The 27,956-nt window shown below is 37.3% G+C and overlaps 1 protein-coding gene and 2 non-coding genes across 3 annotated transcripts in view; 1 reads left to right on the forward strand and 2 right to left on the reverse strand.

Moving 5' to 3' along the window:
- Nucleotides 1–5,097: 5,097 nt before the first annotated feature.
- Nucleotides 5,098–5,174, reverse strand: LOC149557115 (small nucleolar RNA Z155). Its single transcript, XR_016352516.1, has one exon. It is a non-coding gene; the product is annotated as a small nucleolar RNA Z155 (small nucleolar RNA).
- An 8-nt stretch (nucleotides 5,175–5,182) lies between these two features.
- Nucleotides 5,183–5,279, reverse strand: LOC149557116 (small nucleolar RNA R41). Its single transcript, XR_016352510.1, has one exon. It is a non-coding gene; the product is annotated as a small nucleolar RNA R41 (small nucleolar RNA).
- Nucleotides 5,280–6,822: 1,543 nt separating this feature from the next.
- Nucleotides 6,823–27,956, forward strand: part of LOC149557117 (alpha/beta hydrolase domain-containing protein WAV2-like) — a 28,984-nt gene continuing 7,850 nt past the window's right edge. Inside the window, exons 1-5 of the mRNA XM_089831829.1 lie at nucleotides 6,823–7,107; nucleotides 10,100–10,135; nucleotides 10,264–10,342; nucleotides 10,543–10,597; nucleotides 10,712–10,828. Of these exons, the coding sequence (XP_089687955.1) occupies nucleotides 6,870–7,107; nucleotides 10,100–10,135; nucleotides 10,264–10,342; nucleotides 10,543–10,597; nucleotides 10,712–10,828 (525 nt within the window). The 5' untranslated portion in view covers nucleotides 6,823–6,869. The remainder of the gene's footprint in view (nucleotides 7,108–10,099; nucleotides 10,136–10,263; nucleotides 10,343–10,542; nucleotides 10,598–10,711; nucleotides 10,829–27,956) is intronic.

Here is a 27,956-nt window from a genome sequence, read left to right on the forward strand (position 1 = left end):
GTGCTAAAAGGAACATTGAGTCAGCCTAGTTTTCATTCTTGGATCGTAGGATTTTTTAACAATCAACAACACAAATTTAAAAAAGAAGTGTGATGCTACTTTGTTTTCCTATTATGCACATTTATGATGAATGAAAGCTTCGCGTGTGAAAAAATAGAGTATAATACAGACAATTTTCATTCATTCCAGTCCCACGCCAACATAGATTTCATGTTTTCTGAACATAAGAACATGTCGATCACATTGTGCTAAGCTTGGTAAAGACGCGAAGAAATCCAACATCTATTTGAGAGCAACTACAGAAGTTCAAAGAAGGATAATTCTAGTGAATCAAGTAAGTACTCACACATAACCTCTATGACATTCCAGTTCCCATTATTACAATCAAGACGCCTCCTAAGAAAACATTTTCTGGGCAAGTTAACTATATGGATAGGAATGTCCATGATGATTTGTTAGAATTACTCCCAGGATCCACTATAGAGCCTGCATAGGTTAAAAGGTTAATTTCATTAAACCCTAGGCTTAAAGTTGTTGATGGCTTATATGATAAGGGGAACTGGGTTAGGGATGCAGTAACTACTCAAACTAGCCTTGTTTTGTTTAAGAAGTGGTTTTTAGAAAGGAAGTTGTTTGCCCCTCACGCTAATATCAAGAATTTTGATTTGGGAAAGCTAGTAGTTCCAAGTGTTTTCATGGATTATGATTTGCTAGAAGACATTGCCAAAAATTATGATCAAGCCATTAGGGTTGTGAGAAGAAATGATGGTGTGCCTCTAGTCTCAATTAGCCTTGAAGAAATTAGAGAAGTTTTTCACTTAGAACCATTATCAGATTACCATGTGCCAATCAATTTGCTAGAATTAGAAAAAGAATACAAAGCAAAGAGAGATGTAATTAGGGGAGGTGCATTGAAGGCACACATTGGTACTATAGGAACTCTGCCAGTAATTACTACAGCCTCTTGAGAAGCTTTTAAGAAGAGTCTTTTCACTTCTCGGGCTGTAGAGATATACAGGACCCTGTACCGTGTTTTTGGTGAGGATGAGCAGGATTTCATGCCCTTTGGCCTTATGTATATGATGGTTCAAATTGCTTCTTTCGGTGTAGATGTTATCTTTGATTTTGCCTCCTTTTTAGTTGAAGAAATTCACATTGGTTTGGTTGGAATTGTGAGAGGTAAAGTGGAGAAAACTTTTGGCCACTACTCTCTATTGATGCATATGTTCTTGTTTAAGGAGGCAACATTTTTCAATAATGAGATGGAATTGAACAGAGAGGAAAATGGGGAAACACTGCCAGTCCAGTTGTGGAGCACAGATATGACCAGGGATGCAAATAATGCCAGTTTTGTCAGATTTGATAGATATTTTGCTTCTAAATTGAGATGTCTCATATTGAGTGACAATCCCAGAATCCCTAAGGTACTGATGAGTCTCATCAGGCCTATGGATAGCCCCCATAATTTGAAAGTCTCACATAATTGGGGAGATGTTATTCTGTACCTTGTTTATATTGTTTTCAGAATCTATGGTTTTAAAGGGAGTCCTCATGTCTTGCCTTACCAAGTACCTCTAAAGGTGGGAAGGGCAGAAGTTTAGTGACAACTAGGAGGAATAGAAGAAATGTTTTTGTCGAAAAGGCAACTAGGGTCAATTTTCCCTACCTGCACAGTGGCCCATCAGTTCGTAATTACAAAAGGGGGTTGGCTCTTTTTGTATAAATTTTTGGATTAGTATATGATGGCTATCTCCCATCCCCATTTTTGTGATTCTGAGGGGTTTTTCAATCAGACTTTGAGGCATAGGATTAAGCTAGGACCGGTCAAACATGATTCATATTATCCAAAGGACATTATGAGAAATGAATTCTCATTACAGGAACAAGAAACTTAAAAAGAAAAATGGAGAGTTTACTCCCGGGTCCTAGAATTCATTCATTATTTTGATCAGAATTATAGTCCTTTAGATAGTGCTAATACAGAGGCTGACAGAATAAATAAACTCATGAGTAACTTCCCTACAATAATGGAAGCCATGAATGAGAAGAAACAATTGTTATTTGATTCTCATCCTAATAAGGCTAGAGACGTCATGAGGAGGTTGGTTTTCACTCCTAATATAGGAGCTGGTCAAATAATTGTACAAAGGAAGCCTGGTTACACTATAATTCAAAATAAAAGGGCTCCTGTAGATAAGGGAAAACAAATAATGGGATCCACCAGTACAACCCTAGAGGAGATACCTGATGAGCCTAGTCCCAAGAGGCAGAAGGTAATAAGAGAAGAGAGGCCTCAAGTCGAGGAACATTCACCCACTCAATCTCCTTTGAGGATTGGAGAACAACAGCTCACAGGTGAGCAAGCTGAGGAGATGGGATCATAGGGAGGTATTTTTATTACTCAAGCAGAATTGGATGAAGGTAACCCTCTAGAGCCTCCTCTACCGAGTCTGGACCTAACAATAACTGATTATAGAGGAAGGGAATTGGACCCAGTATTAGAACAGGCAAGTCATCAATTATTGGCTGATGATAGTTTTGTGAAATCTAGGGCTTTTCAGCAGTTTGCCTGGAGAGCAAACATGAATGTGTTTGAGGAAAAGTGCAAAAAATTGAAAAAAGAGAATTTAGAAATGGATGAAGCCTCCATCGAAAAACAAATAATGGAACAAATGATGCAAGAATTCCATAACATTACCCTTGAAGAGGGAAGGCAAATGGTAAAGACTTCTAACATACTATTGTTGCCTAATTGGGATATTGCGGATGCATTAATTTTCAATTCTATTTCAAATAGATTGGAGTTACAAGACCTAAATAAAAAGGACTTCCAAGGCACCGCATTTATTGAAGATCAAGCTACATTGGTTAGTTGGTCATTGAAAAGAGGATCTAGAGCCACATCATCGCAACTAGATGAGTCTGGATTAATGGGGAATATACTTGTGAGAAGGGTTGGTGACACCTCCCATGTACAAGAAGCATACTGGAATGTGGATTCTTCCAAGTTTCTTTTGGCCACTGCTAAGAAGGAGGAAAAAGCCATGTTTGAATTACAGAGCAAGTATGAGACAGTGGTGGATGCTTATAATAAAGAGGTGAAAAAGAGAATTGAGCTTGAAAACAAGCTATTGGGAAAATCCATTAGGCCTAGAATAACATACCCTCACCCCCCAGTTGAACCCTTCAAATCCACCCCCCTCATAGAAATACCAGATACACCCCAAAGGCCATAGTATTACAATGCCAAGGATTTTGAAGAAGAAAAAGGTAAATTGTGGGCCTTACATGTAGAATTGGAATCCAAATATGAAGATAAACCAAGAAAAGTTCTCACATATTTGGGGGATAAAGTTGAATGACCACTAATTTATGATCAATTGGCTAGGGTGATCAGTATCTGGGAGGATTTGAAAACCAATGATGAGGCTCTAAATCCTATTGTGAATAAATGGGTAAGAAGGGAGAAAGCAATAACATTTTTGTGTTTCTCTGTTATAGATCATTCTTTTGATCAAATTGAAAAAACATTTGATATTATTTCTGATCTTGCTGATTTCGAGAATAAAAGAATTCATTTACAAAAAGTAATAGTAGGCTACTTGAACAAGTACAAAAGCTAGAAATTCAGTTTGTTTCCTCATGCCCTAGACAAAAGAAATAATTTGAAAAGAAAAGAGGAATGGGCAAAAAAACTTGACGATTTATTTTGTTTAAGGATGAATCAAGTCATAAATGAAACAGGGCATGCATGATGGGTTACCACGACAGAAGAAATGGTGAAGGCCCAAATATTCTTTGATTCTTTAAAACAAGAATTCGTTGCCATTAATAATGAAGCTGAATATGTGCTGAAAAGACAGAGGGATATTTTGCAGTTCAATTGGCCAAATGACACATTATTTGACAAGTGGATGGCAGACATGGCTCCTGGTGAACAGTTTGATGAAGATGAAAATGACAGTGATGAGATACAAGGTGAGGAGATCCAAATCATTGACCTCGTCACTACTCAGACCCAACTAGAAGAAAAAGACAAGGATAATCTATTACCTTCAACTGCAGACCCGAGACCACATTTTATAGATTTAGTATAGGGTTCATCCAAGTACTAATGTCCCACTTCTGATATTTGATGGGATTGTAATGATGTGATATTTTAGTCTTTGATGTCTCTAATTTCTCACTATTGTTTGCTTGAGATAAACTTTTGATACATGGCACGTCCTACCACACTTATTGGGTTTTTTTTTATTGTGACGTCAAAAACAAAAACAAAAAATCCTTATGATAAGCTCAATAGTATTGGCCTGATTCCTTCTTCAATATTGAAGGGTTGAATTTTGTTTATCAACATGTTTCCCTAGTTCTCAAGTCATAAGCATGTTTTGATGTTTTAATTTTTATTAAATTTAGATTATTATTTACCTTAAAGGTGAGGTGTTGGAAATATGTTATACCTCATATTTGTAGAGACAAGTTAGCATGGCCAAAGGGCCAATAAGCTCCAAAAGATGGTCTAATTTTTTGATTCATCACTAGCCATTACAATCCTTATTATGTAAAGTGATTCGAAGACTTGTTTCTAATCAATTCAACGTTAGGAAAATCACACTAAAATTATAAGGTACCCTTAGTTAGAGAACTCCTGATTATACGAGATCATTTATTATAATATAACTAGTATCACATATGAGTTCAAGAGGGCATAATAGATAATAAAATGCCCAAAACCTTAGGTGTAGAAGCTAGCTTTCGAACATATGATAATTCATAGCAAGTCCAGGAAAAGGTTTCACTTCCACAAAATCCCAAAACAAGGGACCTATGATGATGCTATAATAAGTCCAAATAAACTTTCAATTTCAAAAAATCTCAGTACAAGGGCGTGGACTTTTAGAATCTAATCATCCAAGCTTACTCCATCCAGCTTCAGAATTTGGACTAATTTTACGTCGACAACTAAATCTTCAAAATCACAAATTAATAGCTTAAACTGACCACTGACAAGCTTAAATCGTAACAAAAGATATATGAAATACAAAAAAGGTATAAAATGAAAAATAAAACAAAAAATTGATGAAAATTTCCCTTAACCATTGATCAAATAATTGTAGTTTGAATTTTTTGAAATACCCGGTGATTTTCAGAGAGAGAAAATCACCACCTCAATGGATTTCAACAATAGGCTCAACAGGATCCATTGGTTTTCACATTCAAAGGGACCATTTATCTCATCTCCCTCATAAAATAGGTAATTTTAACATCATTGCCTTCTTTAAAGAAAACCTTAATCTACACTGCACCATATGCTACATACGCAAACAAACCCAAGGACTCGACCTCAGATGCTAAATGTGTTTGTTGAGCACATAAAGTCCTTCTATGGTCCAATCAAGGCCTTCTATCATAGGCGTATTCCATACACTAGGAACTGTTGTCTTGGATGCTTGCTCTCGATACCCATTTCATTCTCCAATTTTTGGAGTTTATTTACAAGCCTTACAGGAAAACTCCTCACAATGTGGAGAGTCTATTTCAACCAAGTTTATGCAGTTTGTAAAGGGAAACCCAAATCTATGAGTGGGTAAATAAAGGGAAACCCACATAAGTCAGCATGTAAAAAATAGGGACAAGCTCTCGTCCAACTCCCCCACTCACATAATGCAGATGTCGATACCCATGTCAGTTAAGGAGCCACACACATTTTTCTTTTTAAAAAACACAGTTATATCCATGCCCTATTCTTCCATTAGATGACAAACTGTATAAATATGAAGGTCAACACAAAGTGGGGAGTCATCGTGCCTTATAAATGTGTCAATGTTTTTGCAATCACGAGTTTATTTTAGTGATTGCAAAAAATTTGACATGTTTTTAAGGCACAACTATGGAAAAAGAAACAAATAAGGTAGTGATTATAGGGCTCAACATCACAAATAAACCCTTGAAAACCTTGGATTAGACTGCAACACACGATTTTTTGTTGGAAAACACACATGACAACAAATAATGCTGCAATCTATATAATGGTTTAAAAAATGCAACAGTTGCAAAAAAGCCTGAGATACAAATGTTCCAAAGAAGCCATGCACTTAGCAAGTAGAAGAAGCCAAGGGAAATGATCTCCCATGCACTCAACAACCAGAAGAAGCCAAGATCAACAAATTCAGCAGAAACCTCGTTGCAAATTGTTAACAACCAAAATATTAGTGGATTCCAATATGATTAAACCCTTATGCATGTGACCACCACGGACCCGAAATATTATATAATTTGAAAAAATAAGATAAGGAATATGAATGGCCTATTCTAATAACATATATTTTTTGACGTAGACTTATGCTCATTTTTGGGACAAAATTAGAATATGTCTTCCAATTCTCAATTCTGATTTGGAGTACCAAATAAATAGAGAATATAAAACATATTCTAATTTTCTCTTCCTATTTCCGTTGTATTCCATCCTTTTATATTTTTATGTAAATTATCATATAATATACATTGAATAATAAATTAAAGGCCCCATTTGCATTCAGTAGCTCCACGGCGCTCGGGAGTCCCAAAGTAAAACACGAGCCATGGATTGGTCGTTGACACTAGGCGTAATTTGATTAAATTTCACTCAAACAGACCTTGGAAAGTGTAGTCCAGTCCTCCTAACTGCTTCGCACCCTTTCGAACTCTGACCTGCAAATCATTTCTCCATACAACTTAAAAAGTGCCACCTCAGATCTGATGTGATGATACTCACCCTTCCAAGCAACATCAAAGTCAGTGGCACCCAATTCATTATCGGATGGGCAAAGCCTCCTACGCAATACACCCACTTTTGTTAGATTAACAAAATTGCATTGCAGGGCTCCGAGATGGTAAACTATCTGAATGCCCTCCTTTATGGAGTTGGAGGCCTTGTGTGCACCTGTATGGTGCTGCTGGTCACTCTCCAGGAGAAATTGGTGTATGTTCCTGTCATCCCTGGCATGACCAAGGGCTACCCAATTACCCCTGCCAGGCTTCATCTCAACTATGAAGATGTTTGGCTCACTTCCGTTGATGGAATCCGCCTACATGCTTGGTTTATCAAATACCATCCAGACTGCGCAGGTATGAAATCTGAAATTCATTTGTTCGTTGTGTTGGGTAAAAATATGGAGAAAGAAATTACCTTGCAATATTGGCTTAATGCAAAACTAAATGTGGGATTTTGCAATATCCCAAATTAGGTTAAAGCTCTGGTGTGTACGTATTTAATTTATTTTCTCTTGCAACGACCAAATTCAGCTTTCCGGTTTTAGTCTGCGTGGACCTTATTGTATGACCTTGTAGTATTTGTCTTGTTCCAAACCCTAATCGCGGGTTTTGGCAACAGGTCAATCTAGATTAAATTTGGGAACCATATTGGTTTCACTATCTGCTGTGACCCGATTCAAGTCATAATTTCACGGATATGTGAAATGTATTTTGGAAACAAAAACTGACGTACTCTACAACCTTGATATAATCTTAAATCGTAATTGTAAGACCTAGCTGGCAATATACCATTTTAGGTTTAAGTATTTTTGTGTGTGTCATTTTGATTGCTTTCGTCATCGAGACAGACTCAATTCAGACTGTATTTTTTTATGATGTGGGAAACAATATGGATGATCTTGAAGGTTTTATTTAGTTCTAAGCTCTCATTGAGAACCCAATTTAGCGTTAAAGACAATGATGCCGGTCAAATTATAATTGTAGTGTTCGTGGGTTCTATTTTCATTTTTTTTGGATATCCACAGTGGATGTTTTTATTTTTTTTGAGCTCGGCAGATGATTCTGGTAGCTCGGCTTTCATTGTATGCAAGTTTTAGAGTTCTTGCATCAATTGATACTCACGTAGGGGCTATTTTCTCCAACTCGCTAACTTTGACCAATTATTTCACATATTTTGCAACCTTGATCTAATCATAAAACCTAGTTGAAAACTTAGCTGGCAATATCAGATTGTATATTTACTGGCAATTTCTGATTGCATGTTAAATTGTTGGTGTTCATGTGTTCCACTGTTTTCGTCATTGATAACTGTCCAGTAAAGCATATGGTTTTGCTCTGTGGGTTACATGATTATATTCTGTTGCTTATCCGAACATGAATAAACTTGAAAACAGTATATAATTTGCTAGTTACAACCATTTCTCAGCTGTACAAGTTTAAGGGTTCTTGCACTGGTGCACTCAGTTTGTTATCGGGTAGTTGGTTTTTTCATGTTCTATATTATTCACCAATTGTTTGATTTTGATAAAATATTCAGAAATTAGATCCTTTATAGGAAAACTTCTAGTAACAAAACATTTGCAATGCTTTATTAAAAAGCCAATCAAGATATTGGATTTTCCAAATATACAGGCATTGAGTTTAAATTGGATATTCTTGTCAGAATTATTATATTATAACATGCATTTTTTATTTATCTAGTCAAACTGTTTCTCTGAACAATCTGTGCTTCCAAATTTTTGCCATGCCCTGAAATCTTCTTTGATAAGTAGAGTTGGGGAATTCTTTAGAAATGTATATAGAGGGACGGGTAAGGATATCTGGTTGGTAAATTGCATCCCTATCACTGCTACTGGCATGCTTTATACACAATGTAATATATTATAGATCTTATAATCCCGTTTATTGGTCAGATTTGGAACTTTAGCATTCAAAGTTACTGAACTCTTTATAATAAAATGGTGGTCTACGATTTAGGCTTGCAGGCTTAAATTAATAGAGTATTGTAATCAAAAGAAACTATATTTTGACAGAAGGTGGTGAGAGCAGGACTTTGGCCTACAAACTGCTCCCATCACTGGGCAGCTTGCTTCTTACATGTGGTAATGAATGATGTAATAGAGTTTGTGTGCAATTCGAAGGTTTACATGATTAGAACAGTACATGATGTTAACAGTTGTTGCTTGTGACCTAGTGTTCTTTTATTGAATGTTCTAACTTGGTGAAATTTTAAATACGATAGAGTTGGTGGGAGCAGGGTGTTTGAACAGCAGACTGCAACCCATGAACAATGCAAACCCATTCTCACATGTAGAGAGTAAGTTTGCATAGTTGATGTGGTGGTGTTTGTGGCTCAAGTATCAGGATTTTAATATTTTGCAGATTTGGCAAACAGGTTACAACTCTGCGTCTAGAACATCTGTTGTTTGTTATCGTATAAATTCAATTTTTTTCCTCTGTTATCTTATTACTTCAATGATTATACATAAGTTGTGGCACAAAAACTGGGCAGACTTATTCCATTTGGAAGAATGAGTCAGTGATAAGGATATCTGAAATACAAGCTACATATCTGTTATCTGTAGTGTAATTTGTGGGCAAGACATCCTATTAATGGGGCTGGTGAAACAATTTAATTTTATTCAAATTGGCTGTGAGGTACTTGCTGTAATTGTTATTTTAAGGATATCTTTATACAACATATGGTTGTTCTCACTAACCTTGTTTTTATTGTGTAAACCTATATCTGTACTAATGTCACAGTGTTTTCAGTGGGTCAATCAGCTATTTATGTACCATTGATATTTGAAAACACCCTGCAGCTTATGTTTTCTGGGTTTGTAAATTTGTGCTACAGTACGCTATTTTTCTGCAGTTATGAATTGGTAATTACTTAACTGCATATTGTTCTGTTTTTTGAAGCATTTCAGGAATCTACACGTGTCGAAATCCACAATTTATTTGTTTCCTCCTTTCTGTAGTATTCACCTCACAGGTATTTTGATGTAGTTTGTCAGGCAAACATTCCCATCCGTTTTGTGTGCCACTACTTAATGTCAATTGAGGGGCATGTGTTGATTGTTTCCAAATTTGTTTTTGTTCCAGGAATTTCATATGTTTTCAATGTTAATTATATGGTGTTATTAATGTAATCTTTGGTAAACTAATTTCTTTTAATGTTTCTGTATGTAATTGTTTTGGACATTTTTCGATCTAAACAGATTAATCATTAGATGGGTAGCCTGGATAGCATTTGGAAAATGTCAGCAGTAATCAAGATTCTTACGTGAACTTTAAATTTTTCAGTATCTGTGGACAACTTTTAATGAGTGGTCATATCTTGCAGGTCCAACATTGTTATTTTTCCAAGAAAATGCTGGGAGTATCCTTTGAGGTTTTACTAATTGGTCTCTTTAGCAGTCAATAATAAATTGAAATACAATGATTTAGGTGAATTTGTCTTTGCGTATCAGAGTAACTTTGGGAATCTCCTTAACAATTTATCTCCAGATATAGCCCACCGGCTTGAGTTTGTTCGGATTTTGTTACAGAAATTGAAATGCAACGTTCTCATGCTCTCTTACAGAGGGTTCGTCTCAATCTTTAGACTATTTAAAATTTTGACTCTTTCTGTTTATCACTGTGTTGAGAAATTGAACGCATCTTCCGTTGGTGGTATGTATATGGTTATTTTTTTCCCTCCAATTAGAGAATGCTCAAGGAGGAGTTAGAGCATATAGAGCTTGAAGGTAGAAAAATATAATGTATGTTTAATTATATTTCAAGCAGATATGGAGCAAGTGATGGCTACCCATCTCAAGAGGGCATTAGCCATGATGCACAAGTGAGTCTTTCTAGACATTATTTTCTCTATGTCATAAAATGTTTAATTTTACCTATTATGCTAAAATGGTAATAAAACAAACAGACTATGATACTGATGTGGTATGCTGACCAGGCAGCACTGGAACACCTACTCCAGAGGACTGATATTGATACATCAAAAATAGTTGTATTTGGGAGATCTTTGGGCGGGGCTGTTGGAGCAGTACTTACTAAAAATAATCTTGAAAAGGTGGGTTGATAGATGCAATTTAGAACCAAAGAAAAATAAGATTAATGTTTGAATGAAGGAAAGAACCAGGGAAGATAAGTTTGAAGACTGGTCATGCTTGTGTTTTTCTAAGTAATTTTTTTCTGATTTAATTTTGCAACTTTCTTTATAGTCAACATGAAACTAATATGAAATGAAATTTTCAAAGCTTGTTTACTGCAGTTGTGACTTAAGTTGAATCACAGGAAGCTTTTAGTACACTCTCTTACATTTTTATCCTTTATGTGTTAAGGTAGAACTCAAATGACCATCTTTACTTTTTACTAGCGTGGATAGCTCTTTTCAAAACAATCTAGTCCTTGACAGAATCATGTCACAGTTTAATATTGTGTCCTTTATATTTATCATCCAGCCGACAAAATGATTAAATACTTTAAGGCTGTGGTCCTAATATTGGACTTTGGATATTTGGAGTTGAATACATACAATGGGGATTGGCTAATCTGTTATGTACTTTTTCTTTTTGGTGCTATGTTTATAAATGTAATATTCATGCATTCCCCTATTAATGGGGTAATTGATGAAGCCTTTTAGGAACTGCCTCCGAAGGCTTAGTTTTTATGGTGTTGAAAGGCTGAGGGTTGGGTGGTTCTCAGGAGTTAGTCAGATTCTCTTTTGGGCACTTCTTAGGAGGGGGGTTTGTCTTTCTGAGGCACAAAGGCGTTAATCTTCTGATCTTATGGGCTATAGGAAATTTCTTTACGGAGGGTGATTTGTAGGCAATAATTGCAGGTTTAGTCAATGGGACAATTAATTTTGCAAACTTGCAATTGCTTTTTGAATGCGTGCCATGTATGTGAACATTTTGAGGAATATATCCTTCAATATTGCATTAGGTGGCACAATAATACAGTGCAAATTCTGGCTATAAGTGATTAGTGATAATTTAGAGAAACAAGAAAACTTCTCTACTTTTTTTTTCTCGATTCTTCGTTCCATCGAGCAAAGTGTATGGTCAATTTTTTGTTTTCCTTGGGAGAGTGTTAGCTTTTAATATTGGCAGTTAGGAGTGGAAGCATTTTGCTTGTGCTCGGGAGACTATCTTGTAAATAATGGTGTGATCATTACCATGGATGGTTTGCCTTACACATGGCTGTTGGGTGATGCGATGCGCTCCCCTACCCACAGGTGGTTAATAATGTGGTGTTCCATGTTCACTAATAGTCATGGCTTTTGGTGCAACGGCAAATGGGCCCCACAATTATCTCCCCCTCGACGCACATACCAGGGGCTTACACGGGTCGAGAAGGCACCGGGGAGATTTGAACCCATGACCAAGCCAAAACCAGGCTCTGATACCAATTGTGGGGCCCATTTGCCGTTGCACCAAAAGCCATGACTATTAGTGAACATGGAACACCACATAATTAACCACCTGTGGGTAGGGGAGCGCGTCGCATCACCCAACAATGGCATCGTGAAGATTGACAGATGGTGCTAGTTTTTGTAGTATGCCCTTCTAGTGGATGTGTGCAAATTGGTGGATATGGTGGCGAAACTTGCATAGTTGGAAAATCTGGACTCGACAAAACTTGCCAAAGCTTGGAATTTTTTTTGGGAAAAACTCCGCAAAAAACTCAGGCACTGAGATTTAATTAGAAATGCATTTTTTTGCAAAATTCAATGAGAAGGTGTATCCAATGAGTTAATTAATGAGAGCACAAAAGAAATAAGCTGAGTAATATATATATTTGTGTGCGTGTGCGTGTGTGTGTGTGTGTGTGTGTGTGTATGTATGTATATGTTAGAAATAGGGAATATTGAGGAGGGGGTTGATGAATCAGTGTTCCACAAACTTTCGCCCAACTATGGATATTATCAACAATCTTAAAACTGACATATATGATTAAACTGAAAAGTAAACATAACAATAACACCATTATTTGTTAACTAGGGAAACCCTAGTCAAGGGAAAACCTTGGTGGGGATGGTACCCTCAAAATGATCCACTAATCAAAAGTAGCTTGTGAAAGATATTGACCCTGTTAGGAGTCTATTACATCCGTATAGTGTATGTATCCTTGTTAGAAGCCTCAACTGTGTTAGGAGTTGGTATTACAATTACAAAAGTAGCAAGCTGAGCCCACTACTCAAACTTGCATAAACAATAGTACAATATGTAATAAAAGGTATAGATGCAAAAACCTTTCTCACTAAGCTGATATCTTCAATATCTGATTTGTCCTTTGTAGCTTTCTTCACAAAACTTCACATGTACTACCTTTGTTGTGTTGTAACATAAGATTTGTATTATAGAATAATCATATTACAATGTCATAATCATCACACAACTTTTGCAAAATTCTTTTCCTTTATGCCCAATTGTTTTGTCCAGTCGACCTTTAAGTCTTCACACATGCCATCAAAATGGCCTTTTGCCTGCTTAGGGTTAACATTCAGGATGTCGTCTCATAATTGTTAAGTAATTATTTTGGTTGACCAAAATAATTCTTTAACTCAATTTACTCTTTTCTTCTCTCTGCCCTGTTTTGTCTATATAGACCCATTATTGGTAAAACATTAATAACTTTGTACGACTCCAAAACTCAAGTGCACTTGTAGGTTTGTAGTACACTATCCATTCTAGCTACTAGTAACTGCGCATTTGCTAATATGCTCTCCGTGAAGCTCCCTATCCAAAATATTGGTACTGTACATAGTCTGCCTTAGTGATACTTAGACAACTTTCTAAGTCCATAATATCAAAATATATCCTCACACTTTGCTTGCTTAACATAGCATATATGTTGCCATAAATGACAACCCTAAAACATCTGCTTAGCCAAATTGCCAACAATATATATATATATATATGTATGTATGTATGTCTATGTATGTATGTATGTATGTATGTAATGCAAAGTGGGTACAAAATTGCATTCTCATGCAGAATGTCGATGAATAGAAGAAAAATAGTTTCAATAAAACTAGAAATAAATACATCATTTCAATTACATCTTCTTCTTCCTAGCTCACTAACAAGTAAGGGAGAGGAACTAGAGGTTCTAGTCCTACAAATAGAACCTTGCGCTAGGTGTGTCATGCCTCCTTGCGTGGTCCCTGTTGATGTGTGTGGCTCTCTATCCATCCTGGATGTAGCTTCTCCTGGCACTAGCATGACACCTCATCTAATTGCTCATCATCCTCCTCATTATCATCCAATGTGAAACCAAATCCACCCCTTCCTCCTCTATAGCCTGCCTCTCCAAATCAGTGATGTCATCCTCAATAAACATTGGAGGTTGCTCCTATGCTATCCAATCACTGTAAGGATCTATATCCTCCAAATCAATTGGACCAGTTGGTGCTTCCTTTGCCTTTCTTATGCACAATCAAAGATTATATTGGGCTACCTTGTTTCTCGTCTTTGTGTATGGACTCAAATAAGCTCCAATTGCACTCACAATGGGATGAGTTGCAAGGCTGGCAAAAGATTTTGAGGGCAATTTCTTTTAGATGTGCAGTATTTCCACCCCAACTTTGCCACCAAGCATCTGCAAAATAAAATATTGAGAAGCTAGAAAGCAAAGAGAAAGGTGAAACCATAATTTATCAAATAGAAAAATTGCAAATGTTTTACCTGGGTTTTGAGTGCCTCTTGCTGTCTTTGCTAGCTCTAAAGAGAAAAATTTGTCCTTTGATTCCACAAGGCCTCTCTCTGCAACATTGGGTATCATCCTCTCAATGCATATAGAGAGGCCCTTCCATGACCTCTCCATTACGATTTGAAAAAGAATCATCAAATTTGAAACGAAGTTTTAGGAAGTACCTTTCTGCATGAATGTGAGAGTGGAGCTGATTGTAACACCTTCTCTAAATAGTTTACCAAATGGGATCATATTTGACTATATCCCCCTTATAGTAATAAAAAAAAATTTGTAGATTGTTTGGCCTCATCAATGGCCTCATAAAGATACCCCAGTCGGGTTTGGTCTCCATCTACCAAACACAAAACTCTAACTAGGGGCTCAAACAACTACAATTGAAATTTGAAAAATAAAATTAGTTTGCAAAAAAATTAATTAATGAAGTCTTTAGTAATGAGAAACTTGAATCAAGAAAATTTATAAATTCAAGTTTTGAAGCCAACTTCACAATCTCAGAAGCCTTTTGGTAAAAATTGTTGTCAAAAACTATGCGCGTGACAATTGCTTCAACTTTTTTTGAATAAGTTGAGTCAAGTGATGCTTAACACACAAACATTTGTTTCAAAGAAGACAATGTACTAATAATGCTTTGCAATGTCAAGAAAATCATTGCAAAACGTGTGAGAGAAGGTCTCACCAAATCTCTCACACGAGTGTGCTTTGTTATCAAATGTAGAACTGAGGGTGATTGTAGATACATTGTGTGATGTTCCTTGCATCTTCTACAGTTGGAGTCACTGCCTCACAACGTCAAGAAAATTGTTGCAAACGTTGTGAATCTCTCCCATGATTGTGCTCTCATCAAATGTAGAACCCAAGGGTGATTCTAGATATATTTTGTGATTTGCGTTGCATCTTCCACAATTAGAGTCAAGTTTTCCTATGTCCAAAAGAATGTCAAGGGCATGTGTTGCACCAGGTGTCCAAAAAAGAGTGGGGTGCCTTTCTTGGAGGATTCTACTCGACATATTAGTAAAAGTAATAAATAATTACTGTCCATATTTTGCCTCAAAATTAAAGAAAATATCGTTTGTTAATATTTAATCATATGCAACATACAATTACTTGCTGTCACATATGCTGCCGTATTATCTGTGATGATTTGCTTCACATTCTCTACTCCCATCTTCATGTTAACATTCTCCAATAGTAATGCCAATGTTTGCCCATTTTTCACCTTTTTGGGGGCATCAACGGATTTCCAGAATTTCACATTGTACTTGCAAGCAACTAAAAAATTAATATCGGTCCATCTTTTTCCATCTAACCACCCATCAGAAAGAATGTCTACAAAAACAAAGTCAAATCAAGTCTTAATACACAATTTTGATTTAATAAACAAGAAAAAACAATTAAAGTTTAAAAATGAAATCAAGTGGGTTCCAATTATTTATTGACCTCCCACCCAAATCCTTTTGAGAAGGGGCCATGTACCCTTTTCCTGAAATTGTCATTGTGACGCTAAATTTAGCCAATAGGGACTCTCAACATCACAATGGATATTGTTGACATACCAAAAATCAGCACATGCAATGCCTATTTCTCATGTACCTCCTTGTTCCATCCCTGATGCTGATGGTGGTGAAGAAGTAGGCACTCCACCAGAGGAAGTAGAAGCGGTAAAAGAGGAGGCATTTTGTTTGCCGATAGGCAGGCCATGGAGAGGCCCCTATACTTTCAAGTGTTGCTTCTTCTTCTTCAATGTCAATTGGAGCACCTTGAGATTCAGCTATGGTTGCCCTCACAACCAATCTTCCCTTCTCCCTTTGCAGTTTTTTCTCTTCCCCAACTGCAAGTGGGGCATTAACATTTTTTTAATCTCTTCTATAGTATTGTCCCATTTTTTTGTATCATGTTTGTTAATGCCTGCAAGGTGGTATTTGAGGCAGTTTCTTGTTTCCAGAAATGATTTTCTCACATTTTATGCAAATCACCTTCCTAGGCTCCTTTGGTGCTTCATAGGCATATGTCCATGCCTTATCTCTATCTTTTTAGGATGAGTGCCTATATATCTACAAAGGCATGGTTCTAGTGGTCACTCTTCTCTCATGCTGAATTAATGATTTATTGTTAACTACTGCCTACACATAGAAATTAAAAAGACAAAATAATGTTGTGAGTAAGCAAACTATCTAAATTAGTGTCAATATATTTAGACATCATTTTAAAGTTAAAAAAAACTAAACAAACTACTAGGGTTTGATATTTAAAAAAACTAGACTTTCTTCTAAAAAAGTAGTGAAATATTAAATAAAACGTGTCAAAAATAGTGTTGAATCTTGTTCTAATGATTCAAAATAATTTCTATATACTTAGGAATGATTCTGTATTTGTTTAGATGCAACAAAAAATGAATAAAAAGTTTTGAAAAAATATTGAAATCAACTCAGCAAACCTACATGGGAATGCAATTTTTCTTGAAAAACTGGTTGAAATTCGCCTTCAATCCACTCGTATTCACCTCCAATACTTTTCAATCACTTAGGAAAGGCTTGGAAGCCTCCTTTCCTCCACTTACAAACCAAATTGCTGCAAACAATAAAATAATAACAAAACTGCTGTTTTATGTGTTTTAACACAGGTATACAGGCATGGGCAAGTTATTTTAAAAAAACTCGCCAACTAATCAGAGAGTTTTTCCGAAAACTTGGTGAGTTCTTCCAAAAATCTCGGCGAGTGCTTCTGGTGATTTTTTATCTGTAAAACTCGCCCAGCTGAAAACCTCGGCAAAAATTTGGGACTTAGTGATTAATCAATTAGTGAGTTTTTCCGAAAAACTTGGTGAGTTTTTCTGGCACCTTTTTCTTTGAAAAACTCGCCCAGCTGACTCGGCAAAAATCGAGACTCAGGGATTTATCAGCAATTAGTCCAACTATGGGCGAAAGTACGGACAGTTTAATCTGTGTCTGACTTTGTTAGAAGCTCTTTGTTCAAATTGTTTGTAGTGTTCTCTGAGGACATACATTTTCAAAGTTGCTGCAAAGGAGGCTTATTTTTCTGTAGTCTTCTCTAAGTGGAACTGTTCCAGACCAACGACCATAAAGCACTTTTGTCATTCCTGATTAGCCTATCCTGAAGTTCATCAGACTCATCCTAAATCAAAACAGAAGTGAGAATATGGGTGTTCTCAGAAGCAGGTTCTCCATTGCGTCTGATTTCAAGGATAAGAGGGATACTAGATCTGGCTGTTGAAGGAGGGGCCCTAAACAAGGGTTTTACTCACTGCAAGCAAACTTTTCTTTTTCAAAGTTATGAGGTCTGTGCTAAAGTAGAAGAGGAACAGGGAGAAGCATGGAAAGGGGATTGTGGCTCTTGCAGACAAATTCTATAAGTTTACTCTCTGAAATATGAATTATTTTTTTGTAGCTAGGATCTTGCAATGTATATGGATTGTTTGTTGGTAGTATGCCATGATGGTTGAAGGTTTTCTACTTTGTTTACTCTACTCTGATTTCAAGTTACAATTTTTTAAGTGCTGAAAAACACTAAGTTTTCTGTTTATGCTGATCAGCTGATCCTATGGAAGCAGTGGTGAGACATATCGATTAATTTTGTGGAGCCTATGGCCTTTGGTGAAGTTTAGGGACCGTTTGCAAATGTAGGCACAGCAAGATCCCTGCTTTTATAGTTTAGTTGCATCCTTTTGCATGACAGTTCCAGGGTGGTACAATTTGGTTAAGTGACCATTTTGTCCTTCAATGATGTTGGGTATTGGTAATTAGGCCCTTCTTTTGTTGGAACAATGGTTTTTGTGTGGTCCATAGTTGGCTGTTGGGGGTTATGTTTGATGTCTGGATTTATCTGGCTGTTTTACTCTTCAGTCTTTTAATATCTTAAATGTCTGAGAGGAACCCTCAACTTATTGATAAGAAAATATAAGATTCAGGCATGCACTCTTTTTATATGGAGTATGAGCAGCAAGATTGGGGTTAGGCCCACTTGCTGGCTTGAAATGAATTATGAGCGGCAAGATTGGGGTTAGGCTCACTTTCTGTATCTAAATGATTATGAACAAAAAAGGGGTTAGGCTCATTTTCTGGCTTGAAATGAGGTAGACCCACTTTTTGGCTTTAAATGGAGTATGAGTAGCAAGATTGTGGTTAGGCCCGCTTTCTGACTCAAAATGGATTATGAGCAGCAAGATTGGGGTTTAGGCCTGCCTTTTTATTTGAAATGGATTATTAGTAGCAAGATGGGTTACAACCTCTTTCAAGCTCCAACTACATGTGTGTTGGCCTTTGTTCTCTGCGTCTGCATATATACATATGTATGCCTCATGTTTTTCTGTGTATGCTCCATGTCTGCATATATTCCTATTTATAATTAATGTTTTTAATGTGTATGCTCCATGCTTGCACATATTCAGTTTTTATGCACTTGGTTCATATTTGATGTGTTTCAAGCATGTTTACTCCCTATGTGTTTTATATATGTACCTTTATCAAGTATGCTTTGTGTCTTCTGTATATCCTTCATATTGGCGAAGAATTGAATTGACAAGATTAAAACCAACATTGCGCTAGGACGAGAAATCTTGGGTGGGTGGACTGTAATATCCCTTTCTGAAATAAGATTCAATAATAAATAATAACAATGCTAAATTCTAGAAGAGAACAATAGGAATTAAGGAAGCATTTGTAAGAATTTGCCTAAGGGCAAAATTCACCCACGAACTAAGAACTCAAACACAAGCACGCAGAAGACCAAAGAGAGAGAGTATGATCAGAATGACAATGTATTCAATATGCCATAATTCATGCAATGTGAAAGTACACTAGGAGTGCCTGTATATAAAGGCCTCTGAGATACATCTAGAATGCCTCGTAATCAGCATCATGATAAGTCATTCAACTAAGCACATGTCCACCAGATATGGGTTATCCTCCATTAAGCACGGAAGTAAGTGCAGTGATAAGAGGATAAGCCTACAAGGGTGTCACACGCAAAACAGTGTTGTGGACACCATGTGCTTAAATAGAGTTGCGTAATCCTATGTTGTCAACATGACAACTCAAAAAGGTGCGCAAACTCCTAAGTGTCTCACAAATAAAAATAATAAAATAATGCAAAATAATAAATAATGCATTAACCTAAGTAAACTTAAGTAAGTGTAATAAGTAAATACTTATTTACACCAACACCCCCCTTTAAGTGCAACTTAGGGGAATGCCCTTAAGCTTACGAACTAGGATGAAGATGCATAATGGGTCCTGGCTACTAGGCCATGTTAGGTACCCATGTACATGATAAAAATGCAAATCTCCCATATAGCGGGGAAAGAGGGAAAACCTCATGGGAAAAACCCTCCCCCAAAAAGAGAGATAAGTAGGGATGTATCGATGGATGGAGTAATCAAGACCCCCCCATTACGACATACATCCAATATATACATAAGAGAATAAGAGATGGAAGAGAGACAGAATAGGCTCCCCCCCCAAAAGAAGAATGCCAACAAGTGAAAGTTGCTCCAATGAAGAAGCTGGTCCAAGAATGTAGAATAGTGTTCCTCCCCTTAGGAAGAAACAATGGTAAAGGTACACTCCTGAAGATGTATGTTGGCCCTGAAACTTGCTCAAGTATCCCTGTGCTGATGTTGAAGTTCACCCCTTCCAACTGTGCTGAAAAGAATGAATGCAGATTTGGCAAGGATGTTTGTTGAACCTGTTCCACTGAATCATCTGTCTCCTCAACTGACAAAGAGACCTCCACTAATTGCTGTTCATAAGGATCCACAATCACGCCAACCTGTGCAGATTGATCATGTAGAGAATGGACATGAGGGTTAGAGTGAGCCCTCGCAACAACTGTAGAAGGATCACCTTCATCAATGAGAAGATGTAAGTCCTCAAGTCTGTCTCCCAAGTCAACTGAAGCTGGAAGTGGAAGACGAGATGTACCATGCTGTGATGGACCTTTCACTGTGGCAATATAAGCATGTGGACTGGACTGATGTGACCTCTCACTGTAACTGTCGATAGAACCCCATGTGTCTGAACCTGTTGAAGGACTATCGTTGGTGTCACTATCAATTTCCACTATGTATGATGTGTGAAGAGGAGTAGAGGATAAGCTCGGTGAACTTTCCTCAAAGTGAACATCCTTCTCCACAAAGATCTCATGTGTCTCTGTATCCATTAGTCTGTAAGCCTTCACATTGTCTTCATAGCCAATAAAGGTACAAGGCCTAGGTGTTGGTTCCTTGCAACTCTTGGAAGATAGGTTTGCCCATGCTGGACAACCGAAGACTCTAAGGTGACTCACAACTGGTTTTCTGCTGCACCATGCCTCAAAAGGAGTCTTGCCATCTAAGGCTGGATGAGGAGACCTGTTAAGTATGTGAGTAGCACTGCTAATGGCTTCAACTTCAAGTGTATGATTGAGAGACATGGCCTTTATCATGCAACTTGCCATGGTCTTGAGAGTCCTAATCCTCATAGCTGCAACATCTGTCTTGTGCAGACTGAATGCTAGTGCGTTTTGAAGATCAATCCCCTCAATTCTGCAAAAGTTCTTAAGTCTTTTGTCAACATATCTATTCTCATTGTCCACCCTTAGTGCCTTGATGGCTTTCCTTGACTTGTGTTCAACATGAGTCTTAAAGTCTTGAAGCTTATGAACCACTTCATTCTTATGATGAATGTCTTGTGCGGACTGAATGCTAGTGGGTTCTGAAGATCAATCCCCTCAATTCTGCAAAAGTTCTTAAGTCTTCTGTCAACATATCTGTTCTCATTGTCCACTCTTAGTACCTTGATGGCTTTCCTTGACTTGTGTTCAACATGAGTCTTGAAGTCTTGAAGCTTATGAACCACTTCATTCTTATGATGAAGGAAGAAGACCCAAGTGAATCTCGAAAAGTCATCAACAAATATGAGTATGTAGCGGCCTTGGCTGACTGAAGTCACTGCAAAGGGTCCTGCTAATACCATGTGAACTAGCTGAAGAACCACTGGAGGTCAAGAAAACTTCCCTTTATCATACTTCTCATTGAGATTCATATCCACTGAACAAGATGAACACTCTCCCTTAGAAAAGGTGATGTTGGGTAGACCTTTGACCATATGTTTAGAGCAAAGTTGCTGAAGAGAGCGGAAGTCAAGGTGACCAAACCGCTCATGCCATAAGTTGATGTTCGAAGTAGAGTGAGTCAACAAGGCTTGGGAAGGACTCTTAGGTACAAAGTGGGAGAAGGAATAAAGCCTCTTGCCATCATTGACTTTCCCCACTGCTACCAAGGAATCATCTTTGAGACTTCGCACCATCATTGAATCTGGAAGGAACTCAACCTTATGACCATCTCCAAGGTGAGTGATTTGGTAAATTGATAGGAGATTGGAGCTTAAATTTGGAACGTAGAAAACATCTTTAAATTCCTCATTTTCCATTTCCACATGTCCTTTCCCTTCAACTTCCATTTTAGTATCATCTCCCATGAGGATGTGGGGCACCTGCGACTTCCTCAATGAAGAAAAGTCTTCCTTTGAAGAACCCATATGGTAGGAGGCACCTGAGTCAAGTATCCATTCTGAAGACGAACTTGAGTTTGCCATAAGTGCTTGCTTGACCTTTACCCTTCGAAGAGGTTGGAGTTGAATCCTTGGAAGTACCTGGCACTTGAATCTTGTTCTTCTTGAGTAGATTTTCTAACTCATCGATTCTTTTTGTCTTGCAATGATGCTTGTCATGATTTGGCTTTTTGCAATATGCACAAAAGAGTTTGTCCTTCTTTTCATTACTTCCCTTCTTATTTGAAGAAGAATTGCTTTGTTGAGAGGAGGATTGTTGTGTCTCAGATTGTGTTTTCTACTTCCATTGCTTCTTGTTGTTGTTGCTTTTCCCCCCTTGACTAGATTTGTGATCATCACTAGCCACCAAGGCTTTGGTTTTTGATGACTTGAGAAGTCCAAAATCCACCAAGTGAGATTGTTCAACAATCAACATGTCTGCAAATGCATCAAAGGAAGGCTTTAGGTAAGCAGATCCCATGGTCAACCTGTGAGTATTAAAACTCAAAACAAAGTTGGCGTACTTAGAAGCTAGCCTCTTCAGGATGTGATGTATCAACCTATCATCCTTCATGGGATTTCCACAATCTTTAAGAAGTGCCCTATACTCATTGACTTTGATGATATAATTTTGAATTGTGTCATAATTCTTAGGATCCAAGAGAAGTAGATCATCCTCAATCTGAAATCCCTTTTCTTCATCCACCTTACCATGCAACTGTTCAAGTTTATCCCAAGCTTCTTTAGAGTCTGAACAATTTTTAATATGGAAGAGAAGATCGCTATGTATACAACTCTTGATAACACCTAAAGCCTGTTGGTCTTGTTTTTGCCAATCAATGAGCTCTTTAGCATTAGTAGGTGCGGTAATTGTACCATCAACATAAAGACTATATCCTTTTTCCATTAATCTACATGCAATATCTTTCCATGTAGAATAGTTGCGTGAAGTTAGAGGAGGACATTTAAAACCCACGATGCAAAAAATGAAAGAGCACAAAATAGAGACACAAGAAACATAGTACACACCCCCTCTGTTCACTCAATCAAAAGTCCCCCTAAAAAAAAAATGCTTTGACACTTTATAAGTAGTGCGCTTACAATGGGCCACTTGTCAAAATGAACAAAGCGGACTTTCTGATTTTGCTTTTACAACTGCCTTATAAGGTTGAAATCTGTCACTTAACCACTGTAGCTCAGTTTTACAACAATTCTGAAAAAGAATCAAAGCTTTACAATGTCCAGAAAGGCCTAATTCTGAAAGTGACAAATTTGTCCACACAACCCTAGAATCTAACTTTAGATCTGGAAAGTAGACGAAAAAATACACATTTTCAAAAAAAACAGAACTTGAAAAAGTGACCAGATGTGCCCGTACGGAGCTTCTGAAGTTGCAAAATGCAGAATTATGTAGGTACAGTCGCCAAAAAACGCAATTTTTGCAAAATCTGTGCACCAAAACCAGAAAACAACACCACTACTAGAAAATTCAGAAAATTCTACCCAATTTCAAAAAAATTGCACCTAAATCAGAGTTCGGATGTCCAAGTTATGGGCTCGCAAAGTCAGGCTGCCAAATTGAAAAGCAATCTGGAGAGGGGTCTGGATCAAAAACTGCTAGTCTAAATTTGACGATCAAACGATCGTCGTTGCAGTTGTAAGATGCCTGGAAATGACGGTCAAACGACCATCAATTTTAACTTAGTGTTATGATGACGCTAGCAAAAAATCAGTGCCTTGTGGTGACGTGGCAGATGACGTGTCTGCTGGCTGTATATTCGTACTGTATGGAACGTACAGTTGCTAACATGTGCGTGTCTAGCTGGTAGCTGACGTGTTAAGAGGTCGGATACCACATGGATGATGTGGCAGTTCCGACGTGGCACAAAGATTCGTTGTCACGTGGCAGGAAATAGCTGTTCCGCGTGGTAGAATTCCAAATGTTGTGCGAGCTAATGGTGAGAGGGCATGTGGCCGGAGTTCCTTCTTGTGTGGTCGGAGGGAGTTTCAATTTCGCAGGCTGCCGGGGTGTTCAGAGATTTCGTTGAAAAATGTAAAACCCGTGCCAGAGTTTTGTGGGATTTATCCCACATTCGTTGGGATAGCGCATAGAGCGCTTTTTAAAATGAAACTGCCGCGAGGGTTTATGAATAGAGCCCGCCGGATTTTGGAAATGGGAGGTGCTGGCCGAAAGTTGTGCCGGATGCTGATGCCTAAATTTTCAGGGTGTACGGCTTGGCGAAAATGCCCAAAATTTCAGAGATACTCCACGATTAATAACCCTGCAAATTAAATAAAATTCCTCTGAAAATACAGAGAGAGCTGAGTTGGGGTGTCACTGCCCAGTTCGGCTAAAAAAAAATTCTTTGCAAGGAAATAAATCCAAAAAAGAATTCCGAAAAACAGAGAAAATAGATCTGAATGCTTAATTTACAAATCTCAAAAAGATCATATCCGTTGTGCAAATCGGGGCCTTCGGGTTCCGATTTGCAAATTTTTTTTGCCTCACGATCGACTTTGGGCCAAGATAGGCGTGTTTATAGTTGATTTTCACCGGTTCAGCGTTCCGGACGCAATGGCGAGGTTAGATCTGGCTCTAGACGCTCCCAATTTCTGTAGCACTCCGGATTCGTGCTGAGGTGATGAAGCAAGTGTGGTCTCGAAACGGCTATGTGATGAGAAAGTCTCCAAGTTGCTCTGATACCATGTAAGAATTTGCCTAAGGGCAAAATTCACCCAGGAACTAAGAACTCAACCAAAAGCACACAGAAGACCAAAGAGAGAGAGTATGATCAGAATGACAATGTATTCAATATGCCATAATTCATGCAATGTGAAAGTACACTAGGAGTGCCTGTATATAAAGGCCTTTGAGATACATCTAAAATGCCTCGTAATCAACATCATGATAAGTCATACAACCAAGCACATGTCCACCAGATATGGTTTATCCTCCATTAAGCACGGAAGTAAGTGCAGTGATGAGAGGATAAGGCTACAAGGGTGTGACACGCAAAACAGTGTTGTAGACACCATGTGCATAAATAGAGTTGCGTAATCCTGTGTTGTCAACATGACAACTCAAAAAGGTGCGCAAACTCCTAAGTGTCTCACAAATAAAAATAATAAAATAATGCAAAATAATAAATAATGCATTAACCTAAGTAAATTTAAGTAAGTGTAATAAGTAAATATTTATTTACACCAACAGCATTAATGGAAGAAGAAAGGAACTAGAAGAAGATAAGGTAGTGACTCTTTCAAAGGGGCAGCAATGATGAATGGTTATGACCCATTTGAAGGGTGGTAATTATGAAAGGTTGTGACCATTATGGCTCTCCCTCACATTGTAGGATATAAAGGGGAGAAGATTTCATTTAAGGAGGACATGCAAGGGAGATTGATAGGGGGAATAATATATTATTCTCAAAGGCCCCAACAAAAAATGTTGACAAAATCCTTATGAAAGGTGGTGGCCCTTATACCAATAGTGGAGGATTCATTCCAAGCATTGAATGGGACTTATCAATCATTACACACCCACATCTCAAGACATCAATCAAGTAAGATCGGACCCTTGAACAATAACACTCAAGAGCAATGACTAGCATGCAAAGAGAGAAAGTCAGCAAACTCGATATTTACATTGTGCTTGGGTAAGATTTAGGGCAATCCCAAAAAGGGGACATTACTCTCATAAGTTAGTAGCAATCAAAATTATTTGAGTTGAAATCATATTATTAGCTAGCTTATGATGCACAAAACAATGCATTGGTCATTGTGTTTTGCTAATAAGGTTACTTTTGATAGTTTGGTTTGAGGTGCTATGATGTGTTTTATTTTGGGCCTTTTTGTATTAATTTCTATCGACACCTAGAAGTACTAGAACTCTAAACTGAGACAACGCTAAGTGAGAGAGACTTTGCTTGGTCTTTATAAGACTTCAGCAAAGGATACCAGATACTACTGAGCTCCATTTGTAGTAATTTGATAGGTGTCAGTTGATCATCAAATTATTCAATGAGTGTGTGTAATCATCTAATATTGTATACTTAATTAAATTATTTGTAATTTGTATGGTAGTTATGTTTAGCATGTGCATGATATATGGTTTCCACTATTGTGAGCATAAATATACTATATGCCACATTATTGGTTCGGGTTTGGGGACAGGTTCGAGTACAAGAACTTGGTTTGTGAATTTTTTTATTATGGTTCTTACAGATTTGTGTGTGTGTGTATGCATTATATTCAAAATGAAAAAACTATTGTAAAACTAAATCATTTCATAGTATAATTCTATGATGCTTGATCATTGGACAATGTCGAATGTCTAAGATAAACATAAAAAAATAAAATACTTGATCATTGATCTATGTTCACAATACTAAATAAAATCATCACATTAAATTACTGAAGTATAAATTGAAAATTCATTATACAGTTTATTAAAGTTTGAAACATGATTCTATGTTCCTTAAATCATGAAAATGCTCGTCAATCATCAAATGAAGTATCAAAAAATCCAGATCAATGGGGTCTTTAGCAGCTGCAAGTAGTAGATCAACATCATTATTGGAACCCAAACCGGTTCCACTAGCACTAGAGGGTGTTGTGTCATCCACATCCACATCAAACAAAGTGGCTCTTACAAGCTCCCAAATAATCATATCCAAGTCAGCAAACTCAAGTGCTACATCCCAAAGCTTCTCTGCTCCCTTCTTGTATGTTGGATCCTTATGTGCCACGAGGCACAAGTTGTTGTGAACAAACACCAAGTCTTTTTCTTTTTTGAACCCAATTGGTTATGCTTCATTGAGTGGATAAAAGAGTATGTACTCCAATTCCACTTAGCGGCAAAAGAGATCACAATCTAGAGAGAAAACCAACAACAACCAAACAAAAAAATACAAGATAAATTCAGGAGTCTTAAGTGTTAAATTTTACAATGCATGTGCACGAAAGAAAAAGAAAAAAGAAAAAAGAATTAAAAAATTACTTGTGATAGGATCTTAATTGCAAGAAGTTGGAGTTGCACATAATCTTGCTCGTGAAGTTACCATGGTGTAATAGCATCCATTTTGCATTGGTCATTGACATCAATAGGGTCTAATCTTTATAATTTAAATTCTGCCTTAATATTTGTCCCCACCTTTGGATCTTCGAAGAATCTACTAAATGCCCTCTTGTACTCACTAGCAACCTTGGCATCTCTATATGGTGGCACTCTACCCGGAATAGGAAGTACCTCTGCACTATAATATTTGTGAGATAGAGCATGTGCTAGGAGGTGCAAAGGTGTTGGCATCTTGATTGAACGATGAAGGACAATTACTTTCACCTTTTTGTATAAGGTGTCCTTAGTTAGGATCATTCTCTCCCCTTTGTATGGCTTGGGATATCAAATGATATTCTTGTAAGTTATCTTAATTAAAAATTCAGATATCTCTCAATAAACAAGGATAGAGGACTATATTATAACTTATTAATTTTACTTTTTCAAATATGGTGTCCATGGCATCATAGATGTCCCCTAAGCATGGTTTGTCAGTGTTGGCAAATCAAAGCATAAACATGATAGGCTCGGTGAATTCCAATAGGGCCCAAAAGGTGAAGGAGAAAGCATCAAACAGACAGAATGTAAGAAAGCATCAAACAAACAATACTAATGGTTTGATTGCAGGACGTTTAGTCAAAGATTCGCTTGTCAAAGAACGTATTCAAACCCATTCAAACATTGTGTTTGTTTGATGCTTTCTCCTTCACCTTTTGGGCCCTTGCTATATTGGATTGCTTCTAGATGCCACATTGGTTGCTAATAACCATTTGTAACAATGTGTATTTCACCCTCACAAGTCGTCTAACATTGATTGTGTGTGATGCAAAGTGGGTTTCAGCTATCTAAGAACATGTTAATAGTAAGTTAAGAAAAACACA

This window comes from Cupressus sempervirens, chromosome 5 (genome assembly GCF_028749045.1).
Source record: "Cupressus sempervirens isolate cs-2001-9-10 chromosome 5, ASM2874904v1, whole genome shotgun sequence".
NCBI classification, from domain to species: domain Eukaryota; kingdom Viridiplantae; phylum Streptophyta; class Pinopsida; order Cupressales; family Cupressaceae; genus Cupressus; species Cupressus sempervirens.